This window comes from Vulpes vulpes, chromosome 5 (genome assembly GCF_048418805.1).
Source record: "Vulpes vulpes isolate BD-2025 chromosome 5, VulVul3, whole genome shotgun sequence".
Classification (NCBI taxonomy): domain Eukaryota; kingdom Metazoa; phylum Chordata; class Mammalia; order Carnivora; family Canidae; genus Vulpes; species Vulpes vulpes.
This window is the reverse complement of record NC_132784.1, coordinates 93148632-93171955: the sequence shown is the minus strand read 5'-3', so window position 1 is coordinate 93171955 and position 23324 is coordinate 93148632. Positions and strand designations below refer to the sequence as shown.

At 55.9% G+C, this 23324-nt stretch overlaps 1 protein-coding gene across 6 annotated transcripts; it reads left to right on the top strand.

Annotated features, from left to right (window-relative positions):
* The first annotated feature begins 1221 nt into the window (after window positions 1–1221).
* Window positions 1222–22393, top strand: BLACAT1 (BLACAT1 overlapping LEMD1 locus). 6 transcript variants are annotated; one of them, XR_003233858.2, is made up of 3 exons: window positions 1222–1405; window positions 15819–20249; window positions 22230–22393. XR_003233858.2 is itself a non-coding variant. In XM_072759430.1 (2 exons), exon 2 carries the CDS (start codon window positions 15858–15860, stop codon window positions 15957–15959), a length of 102 nt encoding a protein of 33 aa, XP_072615531.1. In that variant the 5' UTR covers window positions 1242–1405; window positions 15819–15857; the 3' UTR covers window positions 15960–21841. The 6 variants fall into 6 exon arrangements, 3 of the variants coding, with proteins under 3 accessions (XP_072615531.1, XP_072615529.1, XP_072615530.1); XR_012001771.1 differs by lacking the exon at window positions 1222–1405 and adding an exon at window positions 8615–11881 and having other exon boundaries at window positions 15819–19972; XR_003233856.2 differs by lacking the exon at window positions 1222–1405 and adding an exon at window positions 8615–11881.
* The last annotated feature ends 931 nt before the right edge of the window (window positions 22394–23324 follow it).

Below are 23324 nucleotides of genomic sequence, written 5' to 3'. Positions count from 1 at the left end.
GCGTCTGCAGGCGCGGCCCGGAGCTCGCGGCCCCCGCGGCCCCCGCGGCCCCCGCGAAGCGAGGCGAGCCGAGCCGGCGCTGTGCGGTGAATGCAAAGAGCCGGGCGAGCTCCCAGCCCGGCGCCGCCGACGGCGTCCTCAGCCGCAGCCCAATGAGAAGAGAGCAGATAATTTATTCTCTAATCCCGGTCCGGGGCCCGGCGCTGGCGAGTGGCGGGCCCGGCGAGGGGGGGTGGGTCTCCGCGCCCCCTCCCCTCCCCTCCCCCTCCCCTCCCCGCCCCCGCGGGCTCCCGGCGCGCACACACACATTTCCTGACAATTAGCGAGCACACCTTGGCCGCGCGGCCTCCGGCGGCGCCGCAGCTTTTGTCTCCCGCCCGCCGGGGCTGCGAGGCGCGGGCGCCCGGGCGCGAAGTTGCGGCCCCGACGCGCTGGCCCGGAGCGCCGGCCGCCGCTGCCGTCGGGCGGCCGCGGAGGGCGGGGTGGGCCGGGCACGCCGGCCCGGGGCTGGGGGGCTGCCAAAGAGAGCAGAAGAGAGAGAAAAGTAAGGCAGCGCTGGCCCCTCTTCCTTTGTTACAGCCCTGGAGTGCGCGCGGGGTGCCTGCGAGTGCGCGCGCGTGTGCCCGCGGTGCGGGTGTGCGGCCGGGGGCGGCGGGGCGGCGCGGCCTGGACGCGGGAGAGCGGCGCCCCGGCCCCGGGCGTGCGCGCAGGTAGCCGTCCCGCTCCCGCACCGAGAGCTCGGAGCGCCGAGCGCGGAGTTCGCTCCCCGACGGCCCGCGCTGGGGGGCGCGGGGGCGGCGCGGCGGCCTGCGGCGGGGGGGAGGCGAGGACCCGCCCGAGGTCTGCCCCGGACGCAGGGGGCGCACGAGGGGGGGCTCCCGGGCCGCGGCGCGGACGCGGCTACGCGGCCCGCTTCCCCCCGGGTAGGAGCCCGCTGGGGCCCCTGCGAGCCCCGGGAGGGCGCGAGGCGGTGGAGGTGGCTCGCGGGGCTCTGGAGGGAGCGGGGGGGGGGGGGCGGGGGGGGCGGCGAGACGAAGTCTGTCTAAATGCCAATTCCCTGAAGTTCAGCGCATCGGTTGTCATTTCATACCTTAATGCATATTTATGCTGCGCCGAAATAGGCTTCATAATTAACTCCCGGAGTCATCCGCAGAGGTTAAAGGGACCCCGAAGATTTGTGCATTGATTGGGTACCACGGCCGTGTGTGTGTGCGCGCGCGTGTGTGCGTGCGCCCCGTGCGAACCCATTGAGAAGAATAATTATTTTTCTCCACTGGAAGCTACAGCAGAGAATCAGACAAGGAGGGAAGAGAGAGAGAGAGAGAGAGAGAGAGAGGTTGGAGAGGGAGAGAGAGAAAGAGACAAAGGAAGTGAGTGCGAGAGGAGACGGCTTAGCATCCGAACTGTGAGTACTGAGCGAGACCAAATAGGCAGAAAGTGCTGCGAGTCGGGGACCCCTCGGCCGGGTTGACGGCCAGGAGCTGCCGAGGAGGACTCGCCTCTTCGCCAGGGGGGTTGGCGGGGCGACGAAGGGTCCTTGAGGCAGGGGCAGACTCCGGGATGCGGGTTCAGGCGCTCACCTGAAAGCCAGCGGTGACCGGCCGCGGGCTGCGTCAACCGCAGCTCCAGGTCCGCCACAGGGAAGCCCCCCTCCCCGCCCCCATTGCCTTTGTTCCTTTTAAAGGTTTTTTGCAGCTGGTAGGATTCAGGGGGGAGTAGGAGAGGGAGCTGGAGAGAAACCCGCATTAGGTGCCTCTGCCCCTCTCCCTTATCCCCCCCCCCCCCATGGTGTGGGGTGGGTGGGGGAAGAAGCTATAAATGAGACAGGGATCAGGACTTTGTGACACCTGTGCATTTGTTTAGCACTAGGAAGGGAAAAGCAGAGGTGTCCGTGCCCCTGGGACAGTGGTCTTCAGGAGCCCCCAGCTTAGAAGGCCGAGAGAAGCCATTTCTATGAGCAAAACCACCAACTCTTGGCCCTGGGTCCTCCGCCCACTTCTCTCCTCAACCCTTGGGCCCTTGTACACCTGACAGGAGCTAGGGCTGGAGGCCCACCAGGGAGCTGGAGCCTTGGATGGGTGGGGGTGGGGGTGGGGGAGGCAACTCTGGAAAGGATAGCTGCTCCCTTTTCTGAGAAAGGGTGGGTGACAGGGTGCCCACCAGCCCCTGGCTCTACCAAACCTGTCAGGAGAGGGCGCCTGGGTGCCCAAGGGAGAGCCCGCCCTTCCTGACCGACATTCCAGCAGCCTCCCTTTGAAAGCATAGTCTCCTGCCCTCCTCCCCTCAACCCTCATTAACAAATTCCTCTTCGGGTCTGATTTTACTCTTTCCTGGGTGATTTTTAAAAATTTTTTATTTATTTATTCATGAGAGACACAAAGAGAGAGGCAGAGACACAGGCAGACGGAGAAGCAGGCTCCGTGCAGGGAGCTCGATGCAGGACTCGATCCCAGGACCCTGGGATCATGCCCTGAGCCAAAGGCAGACACTCAACCACTGAGCTACCCAGATGCTCCTCTCCTGGTGATTTTTCAATGTACCTTCATCTGCCAGTGAACAACTTGGCCCACCTTAAGCGTTAAGAAGGGCTAATCTCGGAGGGAAATTCAGTTCTTCTGAGGCTGGGATGGGAGCCCTAGGATCACAGAGCTCCGAATTGGTTGTCCTCTAAGAAGCCCCCATGGGGGATGGTTTTGGTGGCCCTAAAACCCTGCTGGCATCTTCCAGGAGAACAAAGCTGAGGCTTGGGACTGGGAACAGCTCCTGTGTGTTACTCAATTCCAGCTATCCATCACCCCCCCCCCCCCCGCCCCGGGGCCTATCACAATTAGGAGAAAGAGGAAGATTGCTCTTGCACACACGCATACACACATATAGAAGAGTATATCCAGCTAGGGCCAATCCTAAAGGCATTAAGAGGAAGGCGGAATCCTCAAATGGGAGAACCAAGTTTAGTGTAACCCCCAGGAGACGGTGCAAAGGCTCTAGGTGGTGGGGGAGACAGGGATTAGGGTGGTAGGACTTTGCCTCTGAATGCAATCATATGCATAGGGGCTTGTCTTCCCACTGGACTGGACGGCCTGCTGTGGCCGCACCTCACTGAGTGCTGTCTGCCAGTGCCTAGCACAGTGCCTGTCCCATTGTATGTGCTCGGTGCACGGTTGCTAGATGAGCGGCTGCCCCTGCGGACCTTCTCCCCATCCCTGATTTCTGCCTGCCTCTTCCTCTGAGAGGTACTCCTTTAGGGCTTGGGAGAGCCTAGCTGTGTAATTCTTTAGACTGAGCTGCCATTGCCTACCCTGTGTGGGCTTAGGGGGGCAGGGGAGGCAAGGAGTGGGGGAGGTGATTCCTGGACAGAACATCAGAATATTGTGGTATTCATGAATTGCTCAGGTTGAAATGCATCGAGTTTGCGAATGACCTGTTATTGTATTTTTCTTTAACAGCATAACTGCTCAGAGGCAAAACTGTGGCCCCTGTTTGGGGAGGCTGGATTCTGGTGACACAAGCACTTCCCTGGGTTCTCCCAAAGCCCAGTCCTGGAGCTTATTAGAAATGCAGGGGCAGGAAGTGTCAAGGCTGGAGGGATCCCCCCCTATCCCCACCCCATCTCCCCAGCTCCTGTCTTTGCATTTCCCTTCCCCTTAGACCTCCTCTGCCTTAATCACCTGAGGCATTGTTAGGCCTCTCTTCTCTCCCCTCCCCTAAGTGTCCAGGGACCCTGCCAGGCTGGAGCTCCTTGGTGGTCTGGGAGGGCTCAGAGCTGAGCCCTCTTGAGACAATGAGAGAAAGCCCTGGGAAAAAGAAAATTCATGCCTGACCTCTCTGTGCTTTCTTGCTCAGTGGAGCCAGTGACTGAGGGAGCCTGAGCTGGTCAAGCTCTGGAGTAGAGATGGAGCCAGGAGCAGTGGGAGTTCCAGCCATGGGGAAGGCTACCAAAGGGTCCAGAAATAGGGCGTTCGTGCTGTTTCGGCAACAGGCACACCACTAGCCTGGTTCAGGTCTGGAAGACCACGTGTGGGAGACTGGCAGATCCATCTGGAACTAGTCCTCTCCTGGGTCAGTTCTGGGCCAGGAACTGCACCCATTGATCCATCCATCCTAATTACAACTCCAAATCTAGACATCTGTTTGGGACAGAAGCAGCAGAGCCAAATCCCCGAGGCTCCTCTGAAGTTTCAGACGTGCCTCCCTTCTCACGGTGAGTGGAGTCGGGTGCCAGGGTGTGTTCTGCACCCTCATTCGTAACCTGCTGCAGCACAGGGACCAGAAAGTGTAGGCATGAGAGAGCTCCAGGCGCACCAAGCCTGGAATATGGGAAAACCTAGATCTCTTGTCCTTGTTTCCAGGTTCATCAGCCATTCGTTCATTCATTCAGCAAATGCATACCTATATCATTCAGCTAACATCCTTAGAATAATGTACTTCCAATTTAATCTCCTCCAGGTTAGTGTGGGCTGGTGAGAGCCTCCTATTCAGAATCTTCCTAATAGCCTGGTTTCCTGCCCCTGTGGGCAAAGATGCAGGGTTGCTGGACTCCAAGCTTCCCCTAAAGGGACATAAGTATGAAAAGCTCTGAGAGGAGAAGTCAGCTCCAAAGCACTCATAAAATCTTGAAGTTGATGGGACCTTGGATTTGATCTCTCTAACTTCCTTCCGGGTGCAATGATCCCTTCTACACTAGTAGACCATTTGGGGGTACCTACTGTGTGCCTGGCGGTGGGTCTGAGACGTGGTCGTGTATCCTGTGTTTCACTTCTGGGGGCAGGAAGCGTACTGGCTCCTTTCAGAGCAGTGCTAGGGCTTCATTTCTTTCTGGAGCTGAGCCCAGTCTGTGCCCCTGGCCCCCTCCATCTGTGGGTCCCTCTCCTCCTCCATCTGTGGTTTGCTCTCCTCTGGAGGGCAAGGCCAATGGCTCGCTAGCCCTTCCCCACTCCTCTTCTTGCAGAGGAGTGCTCCCCCTTCTGGCTTAGCCTCAGCTCCAACCATCTCCAGCCCCTGTGACGACTTAGGCCGACTTAGGCTGAGGTTCATGGTGACTGTGAGCCCTGAGGGAATGGGGGGCACCGGAGGCTCCTAAAAAGGGAGTTGCTGCAGCCTGTTCCCCAGTGGAAGAGGCTTCAGTGTCCAGGCTGGCCCCCCATTCTCCGGAAGGTGTGGGCACGGAGGAGAGGGAGGGCACCCAGTAGTGTCTGCTGATCTCTGGTCGGCCTGCAGGCAGACCCCGAGGAGGGTGGCAGGAGTCAGGGATACCTCTCTAAGAGCAATGCTGCCCACCGGCCTCTGTAAGCCTCTGTATTCTCATCTACTAAATGGGAATAAGAATGAGAGGGTTTGCGTTCCTGAATGGTCAGAATTAATGGGGCCTCATGCGTGCATGACACAGTTTTCGCTCAAATATTCATCCCTGTCCCTTTCTCCTCTGTAATTTCCTCTTACTGTGTCCATCTGCTGTCATCTCCTTGCCCCGTTCGGGTTTCTTTCAGCGTCTCGAGCCCCGTCCCTGCCAGTTCCTGCCCAGCCTCCGTTTGGTCCCTGCTTCCTTTCACCGCCTCCTGGTGGCCCCGCCCCCCCTCCCGCTGCTGGCGGAGCCCAGGCTGCTCCGACAACGGGACAGGGCGGGAAGGTGACTGTCTCAGCTTCTCATTAGAGGCCGAGGAATGTGTGGAGTCATGAGGGACAATGAGAGCCAGCAACAGGAAGAATGGGGCCTCTGTCGGGGCAAGAGAACTTTCCCCCATCCTCAGCCCAGGTGAATGGGAGCACCTGAGGGCGGGAGGGGTGGGGAGGAGGCCACAGGTGGTAGGCATGGGGGAGCAGCAGAGCTCCCTGGAGCCGGCCACCATGGGAATGCTTAGCATCTGTTGGCATTTCTCGGGAGAGCTCAGACCTCAAAGGTGACCGCCTCTCTCCCTGGGGACAGGGTCAGGGAAGCTATAGAGAGAATGTGCCAGTGGGCCGCCCTGGGCCCCAGCAGAGCTGCAGATGATTTAGGGGTGAGCACAGAGGAGACAGGAATAGTGGGGCCCCAGCTTGAGGGTGAGTCATGAGGGTCCTTACCAAGTGGTGAATTTTCACTAGAAAGCGGATGCTTAATATTGGAGGAAGCAGAGAAGGAGGCCAGGGGAGCTGACCTGCTTCTCCTTCCTCCACATTCCAACGAGGTCTGGATGGGCCACAGCCTGAGACCTGACAGATGTTCTTTCCCCTCACCGCCCCTCACCCCACGTCTCTGGCCCCAGAAATACCTTGGAGACACATTGCCCTTTCTGGAGCTTACTTGGTGCTTGTCGGGTAGGCTGGGCTGGCCAGAGCTGAGGCTTTCATGTGCCCAGGGCCAGGAATCTGAGGGGATGGCCAGGTGAGGGTGGACTGCGGGGCCAGATCTAGCTGCTGTGTGGATCTTCCAACTAGATGGACAGGCAAGTGCAGGAGCGGAGGAGGTGGAGGGACACAGGGTGGGGGCCGCAGAGATGGGGAGGGGCAGCCAAGCAGGAGAGGGGGCCTTTAGGGAGCCGCCTCAGGTCTCCTGCCAAAAATTGAACCATAAAAAAGCTGGAGGGGAGCAGCAGGGGAAGGAAGGAGAGAAAGGAGATGGGGAGGAAGGGAGGGAGGAACAGCCCCTCCACACCAATAGCCCGGCAGGGGGACGTGAGTAATACATGGCTGGTTCAGAGGGAGTGAGATCAAAAGCGAGTAGATACAAGAGGTTTGTGCTTCACCGACCAGACAGCCAGAGGCTCAATGAGACCTTTGTTACCCAGGCCCAAGTCAGGGTTGAAGGAATACCTGACCTCCCCCGCCTGCCCAGCCCACCCCCACCCCTACCCCACTGGCCACCAGGCTGGGGGAGGGGCGGGCCAGGCCTTCTCAGTGAGTCAAGTTGAGTTGGGCACAGCTCAGACCGGGCTGGTGGGCGGGAAGAGGGAGGAGGCCTGCCCTAGCTGGGCGTGGAGCTTCTGGGGGTAAGTCGGGGAGTGAGTGGCTGCCTGGAAGGCAGGAAGTGGCTCTGCAGGAATTCTGAGGGAGACTTCCAGGGCGAGGGGGCCTGCCAGGTGAGCCATCCCTTGGACCCCAGCCCCTGGCCCCGGTGTCACTTGGGAGGGGACTGAGGGCATTCTGCTTGGAGTCCATGGGTTCTTTTACAGGTCCTGAGTCTGGGAGGTGGGGACCCATGGGAAGGAAGGCAAGGAGAACCAGAGGTTTCTGGGGTTGGGGCAAATGCCCAGAAGTTCATGTGGGAAGTTAAAGGATGTCCAGCAGTTTGGCTCCCAGGTTGGTTAAGATGTGTGTGTGTGTGTGTGTGTGTGTGTGTGTGTGTGTGGTGTGTGTGTGTGTGCATGCGTGCATGCCCTGTGGTTGCTGGAGTGTGGAAAGCCCAGTTAAAGGGGGTCAGTCCAGCCAGGGTCCTGAAGAGAACTAGTGAGCTTGTCCCCTGAGGTGACCGTGGCAGCTACTCCTTGGCAGAGTCAGGGTCTTGCCTGGTCCTAAGGCCTCTTACTTTCCTGTTGGAGTCTGAATTCCCTGAGGTTTTCCTAAACATGGAGTTCCCTGAATACCTATCCTCGGAGGCTGATGCTTGCCCACAGTGACCCATCATGGGAGAGGAGATGAGGAGATAGTCCTGTGTTTAGAATACATCTTTTCCAAGGTTTGAGACCTTGGTTCCTCCCTGTCTCCTCCCAGCTCTTCTTGAGTCCTGGAGTTGCATGTGCCAACCACTGTGTCTTACGAGAGAGAGAGAGAGAGAGAGAGAGAGAGAACCAAGCACAGCATCACCCAGGGATGGGTCTGAAGCTAGCTGCCCTCAGCTGCTGGGGATTTCAAGCTCAGGCTCTCTTTTTTGCCTCCACCTGGGTCTGGAAACAAGCCCCACTTTCCTCTAAACCACATAAGAAGGAGTATAGCTGGTAGGCAGCCCAACTTGTCTGGGAATTGTGGGCCAGCCCCCAACCTTGGGCGTGCTCAAGCCACACGACACTTGTTCACTCCTCTAAAGAATAGAACCTCTGGTTCTCCCTTGCCTTCCATCCCACACTCAGGTCCTTATCTCAGCCTTCCTTTACCCAGACCCTCCCTGGCCCTCTCTGTGTCGTGTGGCTGGACTCCGAAGGGTTAAGTGTAGTAAGGAGAGCATCTAATATGGGGCCAGCCCTGGGTGCTGGCAGCAGTGCCATTGAAAAGATCCGGCCTTGCTCTGTCCGGGAGAGGGGGGTTAAGGACGCAAAGCAGGGGGCTGGAGACTAATTATAGGAATTTGAGGAGGTCCTTTATGGCCAGGAAGCCACCCCTCCTCATACCCCGGAGTGCGGCCCATTGTGTGGGGACTTTGTGGGGCCAGAACTGGAAACTCATTACTGGGAAGGCTTTCATGCTGGAGCCAGGGCAGGTGGTGGGGGATGGTGAGAGAATGTAACCTGGAGGCCCAGTACCTGGAGGGTGGAAGGGTGGGTGGGGAGGGTTGGTGGGAAAGGGGAGTGAGGACTCCCAGGCACCCCCAGCTCCCCACATCCTTTTGAGATTCCCACCGCTGGACCCCCTCAGCTCTGCTGTGGCCTATGGCTTTTCATTCCTATGTGATTGCTGTTTCTAATTCATGTAGGGCTAAAAGCCATGGGCTACAGTGAGGGGCGTGCTCCTTCTCCTGAGATCTGCACCTCCCTCCCCACAGGACCATGCTGGAAGCCAGGCTCAAAGGAGGCACCAGGAGGGGTTTCCATTTGGGGATGGGGCTTGTGGGGGACCTGGTAACGGAGGGCCTGGGGCCAGGCTCTGTGACCGTGGCCAAGTCACTTCCCCTCTCTGGGCCTGGTCCCTCACTCTGAAATGAAGAGGCTGGACTGATGATTTCCAAGGGAGATTCCCTCTGAGAATGAAGACACATTCAGAGGGTGTTGAGGTCTGTAAGTCGGTGCCTCTCCCCACCCCCTTTTGCCAAGTTACTGAGGACTGGCAGGACTGAGCAGAGATTTGGGGGCTGGAGTCAGGGTCACGGGGTTACACAGCACTCAGGCCTTCACACAGTGTTCTCAGGACATCCCATGCTTCCTGGCCTCACTCATTCACTCTGTGGTCGGCTAGGAATCCACAGCCTTCTCCGCCTAGAGAGACCTCAGGGTCTCTGTCAGTGGCAGAAATGGGCTGCTCAGGCTGGCCACTTAGGGAGAGAAGGTTCAGCAGAGGGAAATGAGGACGGCATCCCTAGGGGCTGCAAGGTGGGCTAGGGAGGGGGCTTCCTAGCCCTCGGTCTGCCCAGTCTGTGAATAGTATCCATTCTCCCTGCTTCCTGCTGCCTGCAACTCATCTTGCCTGACTCCCCATGCCCCTTCCTACTCTCACATTCCTGCCCTAGCCCTCAACCCCCATGCAAATCTGCCTAACTCCATCCTAGGCATCCTGGAATGTTCCAGCAGTTGGAAATAAGGCAGGGCAGTCTGGCTGGAGCAGCAGAGGAAGCAGCCTCCCTTTCCCTCCCTTTCCAGCCCCCAATCTGTCTAAGACAGACCACTAAAGAATCAGAGAGTACTGTATTTGGTATTGAGAATCAGAAGGCAAGTTACTTATAATGTCTGGGAGCTCTTAATCTCCCTGATCAACATTTATCTTGCTAGGTACCAGACAAGATTCTATCCATCTTACCTGTACTCATTTCATCCTGGAAACAACCCTAAGAAAAAAGTACTATTATTATCCCATTTTACTTTGGGAAGTCTGAGGTACAAGGGAGCTAAGGAACTGGCCCAAGTTTATACGGCTAGTAAGGGACAGAGCTGGGATTTGAACCTGGGCTCTCCCTACCCCACCATGCTGGATACGGAAGAAAGTTAACAAGCCAGCACATGGGAAAGCACTCTGGAAGATGGAAATTGCTGGATGCATATCCACAAACTGGCCCCATGGCCCAGCTCTAATCACCTTGCCCCTCACTGGTTTTCCTTTTCCAGCAAGAGCACAGGGGGAAAACATCAAAACAACAGAAGAAGCAAAGAAAGTGCAAGCCCTTGGGTTTTTGCTGGGACTGCTCCAAACACTTCCCCACTTGCTCTGGCTTGGGTGGTGCAAGGCACAGGGATGGGAATTGCTAGGCTTTGTCACTTTCCCTCTGGGTCCTCTTTTCCAGAGATCAGAGGTGGCTAGAACCTTCGCCCACCTTCCTCCTTGTCCAGCTGCCCCCAGCTCAGAACGAGCCTATCCTGTATTCCTTCCTTGGCTCAGTGGACATCCAGGCACCTAATTTACTCCCTTGGGCTCCCCATCTGATCTAATCGCCAAGTCAGGTTGGAGCGGCGCCCCGTTCCTGCTGCTGCAGCTGGGTCCCTAACAGGAATCCCAGTGCACGGTTTGCCTAGAAGTCCCCCATCCCCCCACCCACACACACCCTGGAGCCTGGGAGGGGCCTGGACGAGGGGTGCAGATGACCAAGCCAGTTTCTGCCTCTATAAAGCTCCAGCAAGCCAAGGCTCTGAGGAGGGCTTGCTGGGTAGGTAGTTGGTTGAATGAATTGTGAACTGGGAGGAAAGAGCAGCGGGGGTAAAAGCAGCGAGTTGCCATAAACAGGAACACAGAGCAAGCCCACCCTTGCTGGGCCCGGGGCCTAGGGTGCTTCTGGGGCTACCAGGTTGCAGCTTCTCTCTGTGCTTTGTCTCTTGGCCACTGCCAGTGTTGCAGGCCTGGAGGAGATATGTAATTATTTATTTCACATAATTGTTCAACTGAATTGAATAGGCAAGCTGGCCTCATGCCCTTGGTCTCTGGAGGATTCACGGATCAGAGGGCTGCGTCTATCCTGGTCCCTGCCTGCAGACGGCTGAAACCTCAAAACTGTTCTGAACCTCCGTCTTTGTCACTGTCTGCAGAGATACCCAGCGTTTGACCTCCCTTGAGAGAGCGGCCCCGTGTTTAACAACACAGAGATTCAAGTGGATCTCTGGTTGTATGTGTCCCATTTTTTAGTGGAAGTGGAGTTTCACTGCTAAAACTCTGCTCCTTTCAAATGCAAAGACTATTTAAAACAAAACAAAAAGCCCTTCCCATTGTTAGAAGGGGTTGGCACTAACGTTTGACCTCTGGAAGCCCTTCTGGCACCACCAGTCTGGACCACTGTGTTTGTTCCCAGCTCCTGCTGCATGTCAAGCTGACAACCCTAGTCACACTTAGGATGACTCCCAGGATGGGCCAGCCTCAGCCAAGCGGTAGACCTCCTGGGAGGCCCCGGAGGTCAGGGTCTAATGACATCTCAAGACTGCTAGTGGTCTGACCTTACAGTTCCTGTGGCCCCCAAGTCTCTCAGAACCTCTGGCCAATGCCTGTTTGTCCTCAGTAGTCTTGAAAGGTGGGAGGAGCTTCCCCTTTCTCTCTCTCTCTCTCTCTCTCTAGGTGGGCAAGCAAGAAATAAGCGGGGCTGGAAGCCATAAAAGGCAGAGAGGACCTTGGCTCCAGATCCCAAGGAGCTCAGTAAGCCAGAGGCTGGAAGTCAGTCTCAAGCAGGCCAAGAAGGAGTTAATCTCCAAGGAGAATGAGGGCTTCTCCCAGACTGAGGCCGATGCCCAGCTTTGCTGCTGCCAACTCTGGGAAGAAGTCCTGGGATCTGTAGTTTGTGTCACCACCCACCTCTGGCCTGCCTGTTTATCAACACAGTCTTGGAGACTACAGTTCCCAGAAACCTGCAGAGGCCAGGCTTTGGGGGAAGGGGTGGGGTGTGAGGCTTGGTGGCAGCAGGAGGGAGAGGGAGGAGGTGGGGAGAGAAAACCCAATTCACCCCCTTCCTTTTTAATTCTTTCTCCTGGTGTGTCTGCTCCACCGCCCGAGCTAATCCCCCAAATCCGGTCTTCTAAGCCGCAGCTGCTTCCCTTCGCAGTGATGAATGGCTCGGGGAGGGAAGGTGAATTCATATTTTAATTACTGAGGCGCGGTGCTAAAGGGAGCTGGGGAGGGGGCGGAGGGCTCAGCATTGTTCTGGAGGCGTGAGGCACCCCTCCTCACTGGGTCACTTCTCTTTTGCCCTTTACCTGGGGTGGGGGGGTGCAGAGTGAGGCTGGCAGTGGGGGGGTGGGGGGGACGCCTCCTTGGAAGCTACTCTGCTGCTTTGCGAGGTGAGGGGATGGGGGTGGGTGTGAGGGGAAATCTCCTTTTTTTTTTTTTTTTTTTTGCTTGTCAAAGGATTCCGGGCATGTCCCAACACTTATAAATATCTCCCTACCCTTCCAAGCCCCCTACCGCCATTCACTTTGATGGAGGACACTGCCAAAATTTGAGGCACCTAGGAGTTCATGGTCCGCCAGCAGTGAAGCCTTGGCTGTCTCCTCTCTTAGTTTCTAGCCCTCTCTGAGACCCTCTTCCTCTTGATCCCACCATGTGTCCAAGCGGTCTCTAGCCCACTGCTCCCTTTTGGCTGGAGGTACTAGGGCTGGGGAACCCTTGGAGGGTACCTGGTATAGAGAGAAGATGCGGGGTGGAGGGCCAGGGGAAGGAGTCAACAGGGAGTCCAGGAACCCCCTTGTGGTTGGGGATGATGAGCTGTGGGTTGGCAGCTCTTCTGCTTGGGCTCCCACAAAGCTGGCCAAGCTGAGGATCCTTCTTGCCCCCATACCCTAGATCATCTCAGACCTGAGCTGGGCAAAGGCCAGAGAGGAGGATGGGGAAGAAATCTGGGCCACCAGCTTGCAGTCCCATGCAGCCAACTGTGAGCTAACAGAGGTTGGTCCAGTGGCCGCCTTCTTTCCCTTCCTATTCTGAGTTGATGGGGCTGATCTTTCCATCCCTTGGCCCCTCCTGGGGTAGAGGCACGAAAGCTGAGGGCAGAGGGTAAGTTTCTGTCACCAACACAGATTAAGTGGGGGGCCCCTCCAGGCGCTGGTCCACTTGCTGCATGGAAACCCTGACTCCGTCATTTCCAACATTCAAACACCTCCCTCCTCAAGTAGACCTAGCAAGAGGAGGACCTGACTCCCAGGGAGCCCCCGAGTTGGTGCTGGAACACTCTGCAAAGTATAAAGGGATAAAGGCAGGGTGAGCACAGCCTGGAGGAGCAGAGGCGTGGCTCTAGCCGAGGGGCATCCCTAGGCGGTGCAGAGGCATGCTGACGATGAGTGGGACCCAGGGAGGGCAGGAGGGACATGGAGATGGGGAGGGGCTCTCTTCCACGGCTCCTCACTTCAGGGGCTGGCCCAGGGACCTGCATCGCACACAGGGCCCAGACTGCTTCCAGGTCTGGGAGTGCGCCTAGCAGTGAAGAAACCCGTGTCAGGCCCCACTAGGGAAGGGGGAGGACAACCAGAGCCCTTTATATGAAGACCTGAGCAGGATAACCAGACTCTCATCCCACCTCTGCCTGAGGAGAAAGGCTCTAGGAATCTCCCTGAGATGTCCGCTTCCAGGACAGCTCTCAGGGGCCGGGTTGTAGGCTCTCTAGCCTAGCGTCAGTTCACTTCAACCCTCCTAAGTTGGATGTGCAGGTCCTGGTTCCTCCACTCTCTGCCCCCAAACACTCTACAGTGGGCAAAAAAGCCAGGATTTTCTCATCTTTGCCAAAGGAGCTTGGGGAGGAACAGTCCCTTCACAGGGTACACTTTGCTATTTTTTTTTAGAACAAGCATACATCAGAGGGGAGGTAGGGTGGCAAGGGAAGAGGATCTGTGCACCATGGGATCAGAAGACCCAGAGCTGCTCCTAGACCCAGGCTTGGGGTGGGAGGGGCATGGTCAGAGCCACTTGGCTGGCTGGTTTTAATTATGAATTCCTTCCGCAGATCAGCCTTGTCGTGCCTACCAATTTCTCCCCACAGTTCATTTTTCCTGTGATCATGGAAATGCTTTGTTGATAGTTCCCTTGGTGTACATCCCCCGGCAGAGAAAGTGTATGTGTCACCATGACTGATTACAAGGAAACCCACCTGTTCTCCCGCCCTTCTTCCTCATCAGACAGGATCCCTGGTGCCCTTCCAGCCCCTTGGGTTTGGAGGCTACATGTTAAACTTCGATTCACCTCTTGGTACGCTGAAATGAGGAAATGAAAGCCCAGAGAGGTACAGCCACTCTGCCAGGGTGACACAGCATGCCAGCGTCAAAGCCCAGAATAGAACCCAGGCCATCTCAGCCCCAGTTTAGATCCCCGTCTCTCTAGGTTTGTCACGGGAGGAATCCAGAGATAGCTGCTGTAGATAGATCTAGAAATATAGTAGTTGTGTCTCGGCTCTGTCTATATATATCCTGGAGATTGCTCTCTGCTCTCTATATATACTCCAGGAGAGTGGGTGTGTGGAGATGCCGCAAAGTGGGTGATTAAATAACCAGTCTACCTACCCATGCTGACTCAAGCTGGGCCTCCTGCCCACCCAGCTGGCCATTGGAAATGCATTGCACCTATTAATTACAGTCATCAGCTGTGTTTACCAGGACACTTGGAGGGTACAGGAAGGGAGGATCCTGACAGGACCCAGCTCCACTGTGGGTACTGTGCTGGGTGAGGGCCTGCCAGCTGGGCCTCCAGTCTGCCTGGAGAACCATGAAGCTTGTCCAAAAGAGCAAGGTTGGCCAGACCTGCAGAACTGTCCAGATAGCCAGCACCTGGGTTTGGCCGGGTTCCTCAAATACAGTGGAACCGCTCGCAGGTGTGTTTGGCCTGGGGACCCAGGACATCTGATGCAATCTCTCACCCAGGAGGCTAGGCCGGGGACATGCCTCACGCTTCCTTATTCCAGACTTCAGCATTACCCCACACCTCCTTCCTCTGCATTTGGGCTGCCCTCGACCTTCTTTCTAGAGGGAGAAGTGATTCAAATTGGCCTAAGATGTGGGCCTCACCTCCAGGCAAGGTGCCCTCCTTGAGTCCAGCTGCTCTGCCCAAGCCAACCTGCATGTACGTGTGCTCCCTCCAGGGCAGAGGCAGGGCAGAGAGGTGAGCCAGAGGAATCCTCAGACAGCCCATTTCCTAAAGCCCCTCCCACCCTCAGCCAGCCTGCCCCAGCTATACCACAGGGGCCCCTGCCTCCAGGCGCCCAGTGCCCAGTGCCGCCATCAGCGAGAAGGGTGCTGGATGACACACCCAGCTGGGGCAAATCCAGCTTTAGCTTCTGTCTCAGACTTAGTTTCTCTGGCACAAAAATTATCTTTACCCTCTACCTCCCAACCCCTTTGCCCAAGCATAGGTGCTCAATAAAATAGCCTGTTGGCTGAAAGAACTCTCTGTCTGTTCTCTGCATGAGGAGCACTGGGATTCATGTGGCTCTGAGCAATCAAAGTCCACTCTGTTCTCTATAGAATTCCATAAGGGTCTCAAACTGGGCCTGCTAGGGCAGTGGGGGGGGGGGGGGGCGTGACCCAGTTCTAGAGGTCAAGGTCAAGGCTGTGTTGGATGCAGGCCCACAAAGCCCTGCATTGGGGTCATTGGACTGTGTGACCTAAAGGGGTGGATAGAAACCCCCACCTCTAACCCGCGTAGGGTGGCACAGAGCTTATTGTGAGACACCTTGCTTCCTGGTCCCCAGCCACAGGTGCACAGTGGTGAGCTGAGGTGGGGGGGGGCAGGAGGGGAACAAAGGCAAGAAGCTGTGGCTTTGTCGTGCCTATCCTAGACTCACCCAGGCTCCAGTTTGAGGGATGACATCAGCTCTACAGAGATCAGGAAACAGCTCTCACAGAGGCTGTGTGAGGAACCACCCCCCCGCCCCCCCGCCAGCCTGTGTGAGAGGTTTGGCAGGGCCTGGGCAACCTCAGGGAGTGACGGTGACTGGGCAGCCCCCGAGGGCTCTGGGAATGTTAACCCCAGCTTCTCTCTCCTGCCTTCCCCCGCCCCTCTTCCTCCCCCGCCTCTCCCTGCAGATCTTCTCTGGTGAGCGTCCCCCCAGCCTGGCCTAGGGCATGCCCCAGTTCACTTTCGCCTGCTTCTGTGGCCTCCACGGCTTCTGCAAGATGAAGAGGAAGAAGGAGGAAGTTCACAGAGAGCGGGAAACGGCAGTGTGAGCAGGACCAGGGCCCTTTCTTGGCCGCCAGCAGGTTCCAGGCCTGAGGGCACCCACTTCTGGCAGGACCTGCCCTGCCCTCCAGAGACCAAGAAGCCCTGCAGCGGCCCCAGGAGAGAAACTTCTTTCCTGCCCTGAGGGCTCCGGGCACCCTGCTCAGGGTAACTCCCCGCCTCCAAGGGATGTGCCGCCTTGGGCAGGGAGCACTGCTCCGGGACAGGAAACTGGCTACGCAGCCAGAGGACCTGCCAGCCACCCTGGTCCCCGGGGACATCTCGGGCAGCCCGGACAGGGTAGAAGTGTAAGACGAGCCTCCTCCAAACCCAGGATGGAGTCTTTCCTGGGACCCCAGGGCCTGAGGCAGGAGCCTCTACAGAGCAGCAACCCCAAGAGGGGAGTCCTTTCCTGTCCCCTCCCCGCATTCTCCTGGTCCAGGTGCAGACAGGCCCCAGGTGGGCAGCCTGGTCATGAGTCAGATGGCAGAGTGGGGACAGTGAGGGACAGGTGATGTCCTTGTAGCAGGAGGCCAGCCATGAGTCCCCTCAGCACCTCCGCTCTTCCCTGCACACCAGTAGGCAGCTTTCCCTCCAGCCCTGGCCCTGTGGACCCTCTCCCACCATACCTCCTTGTGGCAGCCAGATATGGGGGCCTGTCCCCCAGGCCCTGACTCCCCTTCTCAGGAACTGCCTTCCCGGGCCAGACTGTGCGACCCCTCTCCTGGACTAGACCGACTAGACTGTGTCCTCCCTCTATTCTCCTGTCTTCCTGCTTCACCCACCTGCCTTTTTTTTCTCTTCTTAGAACCCATAGAGAGGGAAAGGCTTGCATGTTGTGCCTTTAGGGGAAACTGGGCAGAAGGGGCCCTCTAGGACTTGCCTTGACTGTTCCCCTAATCTTCTTGCCCCCCTCGGTCTTCCAGGGTCAGTCTCAGCCCCTCTCTCAGCCTATTTCCAGCTGGTAGGAAGCAAACAAAAACACATTTCCTTCCTTCTTCCCTCCTCCCATTTGCTATAACATACCTTCTGTCACTGTGCCTGAACCTCTCAGGAGCTAGAGGGTCCCACAGACAGCAAGGCCAGTGGCAGAGACACTTCAGGCAGATTCTGTAGCTTTAGCAAGTCTGCCGTCTACTTCACTACAGAGCAAGTCAGCCCAGGAACGAAGTCAGATCCCCTGCAACACTCAGGGACAGAATAACCTTTCTGATAGTTAACAGGTGGCCTGGGTAGAGGAGATGAGGGTTCCTGGACAGAAGGAGGGGCTGTGTGCCCCCTTTCCTTGGAATGTGCCTCTCTGGGCAGTCGGGAGGGCAGAAGACGGCCTCTGCTGGTTCATCCAGAACCAGGGAGAGGCAAAGGCACATTCCATCCTGGCAACCTTTGCCTGCCCAGCTCATGCCCCATGCTCAGGGACATTTCCTGAGTTTTTGGCAGGTTTGGTGGGATCCAGGTCCTATTTGTGAAGCCAGAGTGCAGCTTATAATTTCTTTCCTCCTGTCCTGCAACCCCCCTCCTTTGCCCCTACCACCCAGCCCCAGCCTTGTACACAATCTGTTATCTCCTTTTATATCCAAAGAATTATAAACAGAAGTCTTTCCCTCGAGGAAACAGCAATAAAGGCCGGTGGGGTCACAAGGGATGACCACTTAGACAGTAGCAGCCTTGGATGAGGCTCAGAGATGGGCAGAAACGCTTTCAAGGGTACCTTGATCCCGCGCAGGAGAGCCAGCCTGGAGGGCATGTGTGTCCCTAGCGGTTCCCTGCGAGGCTGCAGCCCCAGAGAAGTTACTCTTGCAGTGGAGGATGAAATTGCATCCCCTAGAGCCTCAGAGGTGTTGGGTGTTAGGTCCTGACCACAGAGGCTTACCCAGAGGAAAGGTCAGGAGGGGTGGTAAAGGAGAGTTTTGCCCCTGCGCACCTCTCTGGCCTTGGCAGGAATTTCAGCTGCAAGGGTTTGGCACTGAGCCTGTTCAGAGAGCTTCTTGCCCGGAGGAGAGAACTCCTTTGGCTCCAAAGGGATACTGGATCTCTGGAGCCCCTGCTGTGGGGACACAGGAGAGGTCCCAAGGTCAAGGCATCTCTGAGCGGAGGCCCAGCTATGCCTGTAGGCAGCGGCCGTGGCCCCCAAGCCAGTGGCCCCACCTTCATCAGGGTGAAGGCTGGGGCCCGTGCTGATGGGTGGGCGTAGGCCGGCAGCAGCAGCTTCGTGCCAGACACGGCCCATTCTATCATCCCTCCACTTCCTCCTCAGGGAAATGCTGACTTTGCTCCTCTCAGAAGCTCGAGAACCAGTCTGGAGACCTGTGCCCCCCTCTCGGCCCCTAGGTGAACCCAGAGGAGAGGTTTCATTCAAAAAGGCAAAAGCAGCCCCAGTGTCCAGCCCACGCCCCCCAGGCCGCTGACTTGTAGTCCAGGCTTCTCTTCCTTCTGTTCTTTTTTTGAGGGAGAGAGGTCTGGCCGCTTCATTTCCTACCCGGCCCTGACGCTCCCTCGCAGAGGACAGCTTGGACCATTTTGCCCTGCCTGTTTCTAATTCCCTCCACTCTGGGATTTTCTCCCAAACTCCCTCTTGAGGAGGGGGCTGGGAGCCCCCAGGAGGGTGGCACTGAGTCCTTGTACGAGGGCCAGAGGCCTCGAAGCTGTGGGAGGCCCCCGTGCATGCTGCAGGTCACTGAGTGAGAGGATCAAGAAATGTGAGGGGGGCTTGAGGTTCTTGTGCCACAAATATTGTCTGAGGGCCTGGCCCTCAGGACACCACCGGCTTCTTGTCTCAGGGCCAAGTCTTTTTTTTTTTTTTTTTTTTAATGTCCTTTCTTTCTCCATTCCCAGGGAAGGGCTTTCTGGATGTTGCGTGTGAGTTGATAGAAATATATAGGACGATCGTTATTTTTGAAAAAAATAAAAAGAGCAATAATTTAACTGAAATATCGTCTGGCAGCACAGCAAGATGCAAAGCGCACTGAGCTGGGAGCCAGATCTCCTGGGTCCTAGCCCTGATCAGACACTGATGACGGTGTGACCTCAAGTTAATCATCACATCTTACTTCTGGGACTCAGTCTTTTCCCTGATAATGTCCTCTAAGAACCCCCCCCTCCAGAGGCCAGCGCTCTGCGTCCCTGGGAAGTTGAGCCTCAGTGGGGCTCAAGGCCGAGGAAGCAGAGGGGAGGGCAGATGACAGCAATAATGGTAGATCTAAGAAGGGGTGGGGGCAATGAGATGGAAAGCCAAGGCTCCCAGACCTTCTGCTGGAATCCTGCCTCAGTGCTCTGTGCAGTTCTGCTTCTCCTGCCTCCTATAGCCAGGGACCAGAGAGGCCGCCACAGGTGCCACTGTGCTCTCACTCTCTCTCGCTCTCGCTCTCTCTCTCTCTCACACACACACACACACACACACACACCACCCTCTGGTGTGCAGATGGGATCTCAGAGCACCAGCTCCCAGCCCCGGTTCTGTAACCCAGGAGCGTTCCTTGGGCCAGCAGGTGCCAAGCCCACCTCATTCCCGGTGGTCACAGGGACATGCCTCGAGCTGCCAGCTGCCCTTGTCTCCTGAGTGAACATGCGTTGCACCCAGTGGTTTGGGATGTGCCATCTCTGGATGGAGAACTGCAGCCCCCAGGTCCCCAGGCTCTGGCACGGCTGCCTCCCGACCTCAGCAACTTGCTTCCTCTCTCCCAAACTCTATAGAAGGTGGTGACAAGACCCATTTCCTCCCTACCTCACAGGAACATGTTATAAGGGGACTTCATATCAGACGTGCTGAGACGTGGCTTGTACTTTTCGAGACAAATACTTGGTTTACAACTGTGAAGAGGGGCTTTCACCAGAGAAGGAACTCTCACTGCTGCATTTGGTGGGCTCCTCTAGGCTGGGGCAGAAAGCCTGGTGTTCACCCCGAAGGTGGCCGCCCTGCCCAACAGGTGATGGGGCTGACAACACCAGCAGAGCCAAGAACCAGAATCTGTTCCCACAGAATGAACACTTCATCCCTCTGGCACAAAAGCAAGAGCATGAGGTAGCTCTCACCACTGTCCCCCCTGTTCCTAACGCAAACAGGCAAACAGCATCGTAAGCCTCTGTGTCTAAACAATGTAGGTGCAGGGAGGCTGGCGGTCCCCATGAATCCTCTTTCCCCCACGCCACACCAGTGCCAACTGCACTGGGCTGTTGTGGCCAGTCCAGCCTGGACTCCTGTAAATTCCCATGGGATCAGAGCCACACATGACAAAGAGGAAACAGCAGCCGTGGCTATCCACAGGGGACCCAGGAAGTCAGGACCATCCAGCAGGAGGGTGAGTTTGGGGAGCTCCCCAGGGCATCCCTGGAGAAACTTGTTATACTGAGGAAGGAAATCCAAAAGCCCAAAACCCCCCAAAACTGGGCACCCCAGCTCCGACCAGAACTCGAGGCTCTGAAGTTCAAAGGTTTCCTTGTGGGCTACTGGTCTGTCTCCCTGTCCTTCCGTCCTCACTCAGCTCATTCTGTGTTCCATGGGAGAGGAGAGGCAGCAGAAAGGCTGCAGGGGGAGATGGCAGGACCCAGCCAGATCCTCAGGACTCTCCCAGCCTTCGTTGCTATGGCAACACTGCTATTTTTATCTCGTTGTTCATGATGCTCAAAGCTCTGACTTTCTCTGTTCCAGAGAGGCCAGGCGGGCTTCTGCCCTCATCCTTCAATGCAGCACCTTCTCCCAGAGGCCTGAGAAGGAAAAAGAGTTATGGAGGGAAGGGATACCCACTGGGTCTTGCCTCAACTAGAGGAACTGCCTGGCGGTGGTTCGCCTCTGCACTTTCGAGCCTTTGGTTTTTCAAGCTGGCTTAGGTGCTCCGTTTCATATTTCCAAGGAGATCAAAACTCCCCATGGTCTCCCAGAGAGGCCACTCCAGAGAAAAAAAAAGGAAGAGCTGCCACTCTAGATGAGTTTTTCCCCACACAGCTATGACACTGGTGGTGGTTGGGGGGATGGGGAAGCTGCAGTCCTCTTGGGAAAATCAGACCTCAGTATGAAGAAAGTCCTATTGGTACAAGTCAACCCCTGGCCCCTTGAAAGAGGGTGGAGGGCTAGGTTTGATTAGTGAGCAATCAGATACACCTAACATCCCTGGGAAACGTAAACCAATGCCTCCCTTTCCTCTATTCTCCACCAAAGAACCAGAGTGATTGGGCTGTATGTCTTCATCCAGTCTTGATGCCCAAAGCAAGTTAGCATACATCCTCCAGGCTGGAAAGTAGACCCCTGAGTTCCTCTTCTTCCCACCCAGCCGTCCACCCCCCCACCCCCCCCTACCCCCGACCTCCCATCATCTCCCGCCACGTCCATACAGACGCATTGCTCTCCAGGGGCAATGAGGTCTTAACTTTTGACAATGCCCTTGAAGTCAAGGTTTAATGAAAGGATTTCTTAGAGCCAATTATACTCTGTCCCTTTTGCCTAGCCGAGCCTCTGGTCCTCTTCCTATATCCCCACTTGCACCCCAGTGGTACCCTGAGAGTCAATGGTGCTAACGTTTCCCACCTACATGCTCTGATGATGAGATTTGCACCTAGGAGCTGGGGTGGTTGGGTTGGGGGGAGCATTTCATGCACATCCTCAAGACCATGACCCTGGAGAGACGGGTCCATGTCTTAATGCAGCCAAGCAGCAATCATACCGTGTTAGATTCCTGCAGTGAGGTTCTACCTCAGCTGAACTGACTCGTGGATGGCTAAGTTTTCTAGGGTGGCTGGGATGCATTTACTAAGCCTCTAATTGGTTTCATTTTGGCTCAAGTTGCACAGTTTCCCGAATCTATGCACCTGGAGTAAGCACTTTTCTGGTTGCCTCTGAAAAGCATGCCGGCAAACTCTGCTCTGTTAATTGCTGTAATAAACAGACTTTATTATATCCCTTTGCAGTAAATGAATTATGCTGTCAGGGTAGATGGGGCATCCGTGTTTATTTCACACTGTGATATGCTCCAGCAGCAGAAGCTAAACATTTATTTCTACCAACTCTGCTGGGGAGATGAGGGGGAATGGAAACCGGGAGGAAGTCGGGAGTGAGATGAGGTGATAGGGCTTAGAAGGAGGCTCTGGGAGACACACTGAGCTCCTAGAGTATGAGCTTCTCTTGTGCTACCTATACATTGAGGGAAGGCAGGCCTCTAGCCTTCTGCAATCCCAGAGAAATAGTAGGATCAAGCTGGCTGGAGGAGGTGGGCTGGGGAACTGGGAAGGTGCTTTAGGATTATAATATGACCCCATAGACTGAAAAGTGCTTTTATTTTTTACAGAAAGAATAAAGACCTTTAAGTCGGGCTTCTCAGGACTATTGACAGAACAAATGGGAATTTTCAGGCTTACAAGGAGAGCAAGATGCTACAAGACAGCATAATATTAAGAATAAGAAATATTATATAGTATGTGAATTACATATCAATAAAAGTATTTTTTGAAAGAATTCTTTGGGGTGCCTGCTGGCTTCGTCGGTAGAGCATGAGACTCTTAATCTCAGGGTTGTGAGTTGGAGCCTCACGTTGGGTGTAGAGATTCCCTGAACATAAAATCTTAAAAAAAAAAAAAAAAATTCTTGTACCATGACTCTACTTTGATCAGAGGGACAGAGATTGGCTCAGGGAGCTAGAGCCATAATGTCTAAACCCAAAGCCAGCATCCCGTAGGCATGGAGAACGGTTTTGGGCAGGATGAGGCTAATCTATAATTGAGAGCAGTAGATTTACTGCTCTTGAAAGGGGTGGCTGCCCCTTCTCCTGGTTCGCCACCATGCTGCCTAGCACAGAAGCACTCAATAAGTGTTTTTAAATGGTCTGAGGCAGGGCTCCTGGGTGACTCAGTCAGTTAAGGTCTGCCTTTGGCTCAGGTCATGATCCCGGGGTCCAGGGGTACTGGGGTCCAAGGATCCTGGGATCAAGCCCCACATCAGGCTCCCCACTCCACAGGGAGTCTGCTTCTCCCTCCCCTCTCTGTCCCTCCCCCAGCTCATGCTCTCTCTCTTTCTCTTAAATAAATAAATAAAAATCTAAAAAAAAAAAAAGAAAGAAAGAAAGAAATGGTCGGGGGCAGGTAAGTGCCCCATACCCTCTAGTTTTCAGGAATCAGCAGGACACCTGCCCCTAACCCTCCTGCTATCAGCATCATCCTTACTTCCTTGTGTGGGGAAAGTGCACTGTACTGCTGTCAACTCAAGCCTTCCAATCAAGATCGAGTCCTGACTCTGTGCAAAGTCCTCTGGGAGGAGCTGCAGGAGAAACAAGGAAATCAGACATTGCTCTGCCCCTTGAGGAATTCAGAATTTAATAAAAAGCAACATGCCAAGGCTTGAAGGACGCAGGATGCGTTAGGTCGAATATATAGCAAAGTGCCTTAAG